General features: G+C 29.8%; 1 protein-coding gene across 1 annotated transcript; it reads left to right on the forward strand.

The window, feature by feature from the left end:
• The first annotated feature begins 3700 nt into the window (after window positions 1–3700).
• On the forward strand, window positions 3701–9823 carry LOC111984575 (putative disease resistance protein RGA3). The gene is made up of 4 exons (XM_065778859.1): window positions 3701–3793; window positions 3916–4037; window positions 6548–6865; window positions 6970–9823. The coding sequence occupies exons 3-4, from the start codon at window positions 6560–6562 to the stop codon at window positions 9484–9486; spliced, it is 2823 nt and encodes a 940-aa protein (XP_065634931.1). The 5' UTR covers window positions 3701–3793; window positions 3916–4037; window positions 6548–6559; the 3' UTR covers window positions 9487–9823.
• Window positions 9824–10796: the final 973 nt, after the last annotated feature.

Consider the following 10796-nt stretch of genomic DNA (forward strand, 5'->3'; position numbering starts at 1 on the left):
CATTATATAGCTCCCTCCAAGCCATCTTGATCTTACACTTGTCGGTCATCTGAGTCCTCACTTGAGTGCATGTCTCATTAGACGCCTCTTTTGTCCCTCTGTGAGTTGTGGTAGTCAAGGCAGCACTGTGCAAGGGTTTTCTCCACATAAATACGGCCAAAAAAGCAGCTGTAGTGCATTTCATGCGGTGATAGCAGCTTTCCATTGGATATTTCTAAGTTGCCATTACTTCTTATACATGTATGATGCACGTCCTTATTGCTAGAGACCTTTGGAGGGTCGTCTTAATCGTTGGAATACAGATTTGAGTTGCATTTATCATATCCAAGGAGAAGTTCCTCCTCAGACCGCCTTCCATTTGTTCCTTACTGTTTAGACTTTGAAATTGGGTTGCCTTATAATCATTTGCCCCTCCTCGAACATATCCATGTCCTCAGATAAGGCCCCAGGCCCAATATCTAATTTCAGGCCCTCACCCCTACAGTACCAAAATGTACAGTGGAGCTCATAAATAGTAACAAAAAATAAGCTGAATAGTAAAAGGGTCATTCTAATAAGTGCCCTTAGGGCAATGACTAATAATTCATTTCAGGAAAATTTTAATACTACTTTTATGGAAAATGAAAAAAGCTATCAAAACATTAATTGTTTTTTTTTTTTCCATAAAAACTTTCCTATAGTAAACTATAAACTGATTTCTTAATTTGGAGGCAAACACATACTTAGAGTTAAAATTTATAAAACTGATAACTTTTGCAAATGCTAATATCAGTAATCACTAATCAACATATTTGGAATACATGCCAGAGTTTTGTCTCCTACTGCTGAAGGGAGTGCACAAATTCATGCCAACAAACTCTTGTAACATAAATAGTTGAAGTTGCCACATAAATGAGGGATTTCTAGCCTTTTGCCCCTATTGAACAAGATATTTAGCAATATGTCATTGTTTTGAAACTATTTAGGTTTATGCCCCTGTTTTGAAACTCGATTTTAATAAAATTGAGTTTCAATCAAAAACTCGATTGGCTTAAAATCGAGTTATGCCAAATGAAACTAAAAAAAAAAAAAAAACTTGCATGGAGCTCGAGTTTCATACCTATAGTGGCGTTTTTTTAGTGCTATAGCGGCATTTTTAATGGAACTCGAGCTCCTTGAATTTGAGTTCCATGCAAGTTTTTTTTTTTTTTTTTTAAATTTTTTTTATTAGGTTTGATCACCCATAAATATAGTTGCGTTCAGGGAGTCCTATGGTGGCATTTTTTATGGAACTCAAGCTCCATGAACTCGAGTTCCATGCAAGTTTTTTTTTTGTTTAGTTTCATTTGGCATAACTCAAGTTCCATGCAATCGAGTTTCAAAACAAAGGCACGAACCTAAATAGTTTCAAAACAGGGGCATATTGCCAAATATCTTGCTCAGTAGGGGCAAAAGGCTAGAATCTCCCCTAAATGATGACACCTAGTGCAAAGTTTAGCTTATTGAGAAGTTCTAATAGTCTACTTCCAAGAAGTCCAATCTACGGCAATATATTCAATATTGTCATTAAGAAAGTCAATATATCATCCATTATGATGGAATATTTAACCTAACACTTTTTTATTCGAATTCTCAAAGTACTGACTTCTAGAAAATATTTAAGAAATGACAAAGTTTATCAGTAAAATTAGTTACAACTTTATTTAATAGTATCTTTTTTAATTAAATGTGAATTTTTGATAAATTTTGATTATATCTTCTTCTTATATTCTTTATATTTGCAAAATTTTTAGAAAATTAAAGATCAATAGCTATGTTATCAAGAAATTGTTTAAATTACAAGTTTTTGTAATTTAAAATTATGCATAAAATAGAAACTTATAGATCAATAGTAAATAATATCCGATTGACACAAAATTTGATATGTGTATTAAAAGAATAAAAAACATGCAATGCAATGGTTAAATTTTCAAAATATGTAGTAATGTTTATTTTATTGAGTAAAATTATAATTTTAAGTTACAACCAATTTTATAGTTAAACTTTGTCTTTTAAGAAATTCTATAAATTAATTTTATAGTATTTATCTAAAAATTGGAAAAAAATGAAGTATTGTAGTTTTTTTTTTTTTTTTCCTATAATAAAAGGCCCACAATAGGGGATAAAATCCGAGTACCACTCAAATTAATATGTTCAATGATAATTAATAATAACTGGTCAATAACTCCTAAAAAAAAAATTGGGAGAGTCTTGATCAAATTCAAATATGAAATTGATTAAAGAAGACTTTTAGCCTTTAAAGTCGTCTAAGATTGTTTTCATGATTTTAGCCTTTTATAGTTGATTCAGTTTTCTATTCTTTTGAGAGTCTAAAGAATAAAAAACTGAATCAACTATAAAAGGCTAAAATCATGAAAACAATCTTAGACGACTTTACATTTCAAAATATTCATATGCATGAAGGACTAAACATAAAACTAAATGAAAATTTTGATACATAAAAGGCTAAGTGAAAATAACCGTAAACTTAAGTGTTAAGAATCCAAAGAAATTTTGGTGAAGAAGATTTGAGAAAAATCCTATAAAATAAGGCAAATATATATTATAATATATAAATTTTTTAGCCAACAAGCATCAACACAATCAAAAAAAGAATTAGAATTATTAGATATAAAATCAGTTAGAAATACATTTTTAATATCAAATGCTTTTCTTCTTAGTTTTATTTTTTTATTTTTTTATTCACTTATATTCTTAATTTTGTCCTTTTTTTTTTTTTTTTCGGTCATTGGGCTCATGGCATACATTTTTAATATCAAATGCTTTTCTTCTTAGTTTTATTTTTTTATTTTTTTATTCACTTATATTCTTAATTTTGTCCTTTTTTTTTTTTTTTTCGGTCATTGGGCTCATGGCACATGAACTGTGCAGTAGTGTGCACAAAGAAAATTCCTTTAACCATGGATAATACCTTTGCTGAATGTAAATTTATTTTTATCTTTTAAGAGGGCGGTAGATCTACTTTTTTTTAATTGGGCAAATTACAACTTACTTATTTGTGTTTTGGCCAAAATTTAAATTGTTTATATATGATTTGAAACTTGATACTTTATCCACCTGAGATTTGACCAAAATTTAAATTGCCTATTTATGATTTGAAATCGCATGATGCAAGTGTTCTACTGGATTTTTTTTTTTTTTTTATTTGATCTTATATTATTATATTTTTTGTGTTTTTAGATGAGAGAAACATAAAAATGAAGTAAAATCACATATTTAGCCATGTTTTTAACAAATATGGGTTAATGAAATCTAATTGAACATTTGAACTAACTAAATGTGGGTAAAGTTTTAAATTTCAAACCACATGTAGACAACTTAAATTTCGGCTAAACTACAAGTATATAAATTGTAATTTACCTTTTAAAATTTGAATAATGCTAGAGATACAAATTCTTTTACAAAATTTTTTATAAACTGCTAATATAACAAATGATTATTAATAAATAATATTAACGATGAATTTAAATAAAAACTAATAAAAATTTAGTTACAGTGTTTTAAAATAGTACGTGAACACAGTGTTACTCTTAAAATTTTATCAAAAGGCTAGGTGAATGTTGACTACAACAGATAGTTTACTCTTTTTTATCAAGGGATTGTAGGTTAGGTGGATTAGGTAAGAAATAAGAATTGGAGTTTGTCCATATGTCATGAATCATGACCCAGGAACAACAGAACTGAAAATACAGAACTTTTCTAGAGAGAGAGAGAGAGAGAGAGAGATAAGATGCTCCTTTCATTCTCATCTCCGGTGAGTTTCAATGACATCCTGTAACTGGTTGCTTCTTTCTTCTTCATATTTCATTATTATTATTTATTTAATTTATGATTTAGATATGAATATATTGTTCCTCTTTTCATTGTTGGGCTTAGATCTTCCTTCACATCCACTGCTGTTAATCTACTGATCGCGGACTACTACTTTTTCAATTCTCTTTCTCTTATTCTTCCCAACCTGGACTGCATCTACCTAGCTGCAAGCTACTCCTATTTTAGTATGTTCTCTTTGCCTCCTAACATGTCTCTATGCTTTCGACTTTTTTTTTTGGGTTCAAAAAATAGTTTATAAACACAACCAAAGGAGATAGCATGGAATATTGCATTTATGAGGTTCAAACCACAGCCAAAACAGAAAATTAAAAAGTGAAATTAACAACACAAATTTTAGAAGATTTAAAACAAGGACAATACAAATGAACACTCATTTGAAGGAATTCTTTCTCAGTCACACAACCCAATCTTTAGCTTGGTAGGTGAAAGTCAAGAGAGGAGTGAAGTATTTATGAGTCAAGAGAGGAATTCTTCCATTTGAAAGATTCGAATTCCTTTGAGAGTATCACAATTTCATTACTTGTTTGCCAACATTTATCAAGTTCCAGAAGAGGTGTGGTGGGACAAAAATCTTCATTTTTTTTTTCCCAGCAATTATCAATTTGAAATGATGTTATTTTTTGTTTATTTTATACGGAAATAAAATTGAATCATTCAAATTATAGACAAATATCAACATTTCTATTGGCAAATAGGAGGTTATGACATGGTTCCTTACTTCGACCGGATACAAATATTAGATGAAAAAAATTTCAAGATTATAATAAAAGCATGACAATATCAATATTAATAATTAATCTATCTATACTATTTTTTTTTTAATACAAGATAGAAATTATACTCTAGTCTAATCTAAATATATATGTGTGAAGGTTACTTCTAGAAACTTCAATCCTAACCCTTGCCCCCCACACTTTAAAAGCACTTATACTTGTGGAGTGACCATCACATATCTATTCTATTTTATTAATAACATGATTCTCTGTTTGGGTTACACCATTTTGCGTATTAAAATACCGTCACAAATTCTTAAACTCTCTAAAATACTCTTATCTTTTAGTTAAATAATTTTAAATTTAAAAACACATATTGGTTAAAGAGTAATTTATTGTTCTTAAGTTTTAGGTTTTTTTCTTTATCTTTTTCATTCCGCCAAAAACTTAGAACACTATCTCTATCTCAATTTTAAACATTATTTCATGTTACCTTCTTTCTTAAAAAAATATATATATATATACACATGGTTATTTATATATCACTCTAAAACATTATAACACTAAACCAAATAAATAAATAAATAAATAAATAAGAGCATTATTGCAAGCGCAAAACGCGTGTGATGAGTCTAGTACTATTAATAACAGGATTCTTGATTGGGTTTCATCATTTTTTGTAATAAAATATCATCACACAAATTTTTAAACTTTCTAAAATACCCCTATCTTTTAGTTGAATAATTTTAAATTTAAAAATACAAACTTGTTAAAAGAGTAATTTACTATTTTTAAAAGAGTTCCTACGTTTTAGGCTTTCAAAATTTTATCAAGATCCTAAAAATTAGAACACTATCTCTATCTCATTTTTAAACATTATTTTACTAAATCCAAAATAAAAAATAAAAGAGAATCTTACTACACATGCAAAGCATGTGTGATGAGTCTAGTATAAATTCTAAAAGCATGGAACTAGAGATATTAATTTTGATAATTTAATTTTGTTATATAATAACACATCTTAAGAAAATAAATTATTATACTCTTGAAAATGATGGGAGTGTAACATGTTAGGCTCAATGACCGTGGCATTCACTAAGTTCTGATGTCCAGTTGTTCACATATCACAATTTTCAAGTTTGGAACCCTATTTTAGAAATACAAATTAAAAAATAAAATGCATTTATATGTTTACATTGTATATGCTTGCAATGCAAATCTACATTGTAAATACACAAAAAGTAGTAAATATTGTACATATTTGCAAAAAATGTACAAAATTAACTACTTTTTTGCAAATTTCAGCAAAGTTTCACACCCGTTGGCATTTAGCCATTATAGAGTAAGAGCACTATGACATTTCTTTCATGCTTTTTTTTGGTAACATATCTTTCATGCTATTGGTTTAATATTATCTTCGCTAAATATATGGTTTATTAACACACAACATAGAAAATAAGAAGAAAAAATTAAATAATTTAATGTCAACCACTATCGAGAAGATAGACATTATATGGATCTATAGCGTTTCAAGCATGCTCTTCTAGGATTAATCTATTAGATTCAATCCTCTAGCCTGTGATATAACCAAAAGAGCACATTTTTTGTTTAATTTATTATACATGTACTCTCAGATCTAGTCATTACAAAATGTAGGAATAAAGAGTAGTAACAATTTTTGAGCTTCTTGAGAACTGATGCAGAGAGTAGGTAATTAGGAATTAGGGTTACTATATCATATGAAAGCAATGATTGAATATAATATTGGATAATGTATTTATATTTTATATGATCTGAACAATCTCTCTCTCCATATATATTTTTAGAGAAATAGAGAAATAATGTAATTATTTAATATTATTAAAGAAATAGAATAAACTTATTTTTATTCTATTCTACATCAATTTTGTTTAAATTATATTCGATTATGATATTGTATTCTTTATGTATCTATTGTCAAGAAAAAAAAAAATATGGGCAGAAAGAGAGATCGATTTTGGGATTATGCTGAGGATCTAAAGGGTCGTTTCAAATGTAACTATTGTAAACATGAATTCCCTGGAGGTGCATCAAGGATTAAATCACACTTAGCTGGAGTCAAAGGGCGTGATATTGTTATATGTGATGTTGTGCCTGAAGATGTACAAAAAGAAGCTTATAAAGCAACACAAGAGACTAACAAAAAACATAAAAATGCATCAACCTCAAGCAATGATAAGGAGGGTACACTCGCCTCAACTTCAATTTCAACAATTCAGAAGGAAAAATTTGTCACACAGGTCATTATCTCATCCCAACTCTACACATAGTTGTTCATTCATAACAAAACCACAGTTTTAGTTTAACACTTAAAAAGAAATTCACACTAATTTCTCTTCTACAGAGAAATGAAGAATATATGGCTGAAATTGTACTTGATGATGTTGTGGATGGACTAGTAACCAAAGCGTTTTCACTTGCCACTGAGCATATCATTTTTAAGTGGGGTTTCAAGGAGGAGTTTAAAAATCTTCTTGACACACTATACAAGATTAAAGTTGTGCTACCTCAGAAGAGGCAAGTAAATGATGAGTCTGTGGGGATTTGGTTAACGGAGCTTAGAAATGTAGCTTATGAAGTTGATAATGTGCTAGACGAGTTTGACTATGAGATAATGTGGCAAAAGGTACAATTTCAAAGCCAAATGATAGATCAGGTGCGTAGCTTTTCATTCTGCAGTCACGATAAAGTTAAGACCATCAAACAATCACTGGATAAACTTGTGAATGATGTAGCTGGCTTTGGTCTTAGAACAGAGTCGTTGAAGTCAATCATCAAGATTAGGTTGGACAAGAATGAGGATTCATTTCTCAATGATTCAGAAGTTGTGGGAAGAGAATTTGATGTTTTAAAGATATTGAACGAACTTATTAGTTCAAGTAATCAACAAGTTATATCTGTTCTTCCTATTGTGGGTATGGCAGGTCTTGGAAAGACAACTTTAGCAAAAATATTGTATAACCATGAAGAAATAAAGAAACACTTTGATGTGCTAGAATGGGTACATGTTAGTGAAAATTTTGATGAAAAAATTTCAAGCGCGATTCATGAATCTTTCGAAATATACTTGACTCATTCAAGAAGTACAAAATATTTTCTTGTACTTGATGATGTTTGGATTGAAGACCGTGATGAATGGGAAATTTTAAGGAGTCGCTTGGAAGGCATTAATACAAATATTAGAATTAATACTATTGTAACAACGCGTAGCCACAAAGTTGCACAAATTATGGGGACACTTGCTCCACATCACTTGGAAAAATTATCAAAAGATGATTGTTGGTCTATATTGAAAAAAAGAGCATTTGCAGATGAAGGAAAATCACTAACTTTTGATTTGGAGGCTAGTGGAAGGGAGATTGCTAAAAGATGTGGAGGGGTTCCATTAGTTGCAAGAGTTGTAGGGGGAACAATGTGCTTTAAATGTGATAAAAATGAATGGTTAGCAATTCAAAAGGATAAAATTTGGTACTTGTTGGATGATAATAATAATGATATCTTTTCAATGCTAAAGTTATGCTTTGATCATCTTCCAATACCATCTTTGAAACAATGTTTTGCATATTGTGCGATTTTCCCTAAAGATTATGAAATTGAAAAGGACGAAGTAATTCAGTATTGGATGGCTGAAGGGTTCCTTGAACCAGCTAAAGAAGCTAATATGATGATGGAGGATATTGGCAACATGTATTTCAATATTTTGTTGGCCACTTCCTTTTTCCAAAATGCTAGAAAGGATGCCTATGGTAATATTATTAGTTGCAAAATGCATGATTTGGTGCATGATTTTGCCCTCTCAATTTCAAAATCAGAAACTCTTATTTTGGAGAGAGATTCAATGGACAATGTTAATAATGTACAACATTTATTTGTCCGATCTGATGGAAAAATAACACAAGGAACTTCATTTAGTGGAGAATGTTTCATAAAATTGCGCACATTAATTTCAAAAAATTTCGACTTTGAGGACATGCTATCAAATTTTAAATTTTTGCGTGTTTTAAAATTCTCTGAGGATAGAGATAGTATGATAGAGTTGCCAGATTCAATTGAGCAGTTAATACATTTGAGACTTCCTTATATCTCACACACTCAAATTGAGGAATTACCAAAATCCATCACCAAACTCTACAATTTGCAAACTTTAAGAATTGAATGCCCTATAGAAGAGCTTCCAGAAGACCTAAGCAATTTGATTAACTTAAGACATATTCATACTAATCATATCTGGGATCGTTTTATACCTGCACCTAAAAATGTGGGGCGGTTGACTTGCCTGCAAACGTTGCAACTCTTTTGTGTGGGTCTAGATGAAGGTTATCAGATTAAAGAATTGGGATTTTTAAAGAATCTCAGAGGAGAAATAGACATACATGATCTAGAAAATGTGGAAAATGAGGAAGAAGCCAAAAGTGCAAAATTAAAAGAAAAGGAAATATTCAACTTGGGATTACACTGGACTATTGATGAAGAAGAGGACAGGTGTGAAAAAGATGAAAAGGTGTTGGAAGGCCTCCAGCCTCACCCAAATTTGAAAAGCTTAACAATCGTTTCCTATAGAGGAAAGAAATTCCCATCATGGGTTGGTTCGTTGCTATATCAAAATTTGATCGAGATCTATTTGATAGATTGTAGGGAATGTGAAGAAATTCCCACCCTGGGACATTTACCTTGTCTTAGGGTTCTTGAAATAACAGCAATGGAGGAGTTAAGAAGTATAGGAAATGAGTTTTACAGTCACAGTGATGGGAGTGGCAGAAATACTACTACATTATTTCCGGCATTGAGAAAGCTCAGATGGCACAATATGAAAAATCTAGAGGAGTGGACAGATGCAAAGGAGTTGACAAGCGCAGGGTGAGGTATTGGTGTTTCCTTGCCTTGAGGAGTTGACAATTACATGGTTATTTCAACTGAGAGATTTACCAGACTCACTGTACACCTGCGCTTCCCTTCAGAAGTTAGAAGTATCGGAATGTCATGAGCTGAGGTATTTGCCAGGTGTCCCGTCCATAATATTTGGAGAACAGTGTTATGCGCCTCTTCTTCAATATTTGGAGAATGGGGATTGTCTGCCTTTTACTTCCTCCATTCACCCCTCCCTCCAAAAGCTCACGTTGTGTGACTCACCCCAAGAAGTCCAATCTACGGCAACATATTCAATATTGTCATTGAGAAAGTCAATATATCATCCATTATGATGGAATATTTCACCTAACGCTTTTTTATTCGAATTCTCACGATACCGACTTCTAGAAAATATTTATGGAATGAAACAGCTTATCCGTAAAATTAGTTACAATTTTATTTAATAGTATTTTTTTTTATTAAAGGTGAATTTTTTATAAACTTATATTATATCTTCTTTTTATATCTTTCATATTTGTAAAATTTTTAGAAAATTAAAGATTAATAACTATGTCATTAATAAATTATTTAAATTACAAGTTTTTGTACTTTAAAATTATACATAAAATATAAACTTATATATCAATAGTAAATAATATCCGATTGACACAAAATTTGACATGTATATTAAGAAAGTAAAAAACATGTAATTCAATAGTTAAATTTGCAAAATATATAGTAATATTTATTTTATTGAGTAAAATTATAACGTTAAGTTACAACCAATTTTATAACTAAACTTTATCTTTTAAGAAATTCTATAAATTAATTTTATAGTATTTATCTAAAAATTGAAAAAAATGGAGTGTTGTAGTTTTTTTCCTATAATAAAAGGCCCACAATAGGGGATAAAATCCGAGTACCACTCAAATTAAGATTTTCAATGATAATTAATAATAACTAGTCAATAACTCCTCAAAATAAAAAATAAAAAAAATTGGGAGAGTCTTGATCAAATTCAAATATGAAATTGATTAAAGTAGACTTTTAACCTTTAAAGTCTAAGATTGTTTTCATAATGGCCCTTCATTATTTTAGCCTTTTATAGTTGATTCAATTTTCTATTTGGTTCTTTACATTTCAAAACATTCATATTCATGAAGGACTAAACATAAAACTAAATGAAAATTTTGATATATAAAAGGCTAGAATGAAAATAACCATAAACTTTAAGTGTTAAGAATCCAGAGAAATTCTAGTGAAGAAGATTTGAGAAAAATCCTATAAAATAAGGCAAATATATATTAAAATTATAAATTTTAT

The sequence above is a fragment of the Quercus suber genome, unplaced genomic scaffold (genome assembly GCF_002906115.3).
Source record: "Quercus suber isolate HL8 unplaced genomic scaffold, Cork oak 2.0 scaffold_192, whole genome shotgun sequence".
NCBI lineage: Eukaryota > Viridiplantae > Streptophyta > Magnoliopsida > Fagales > Fagaceae > Quercus > Quercus suber.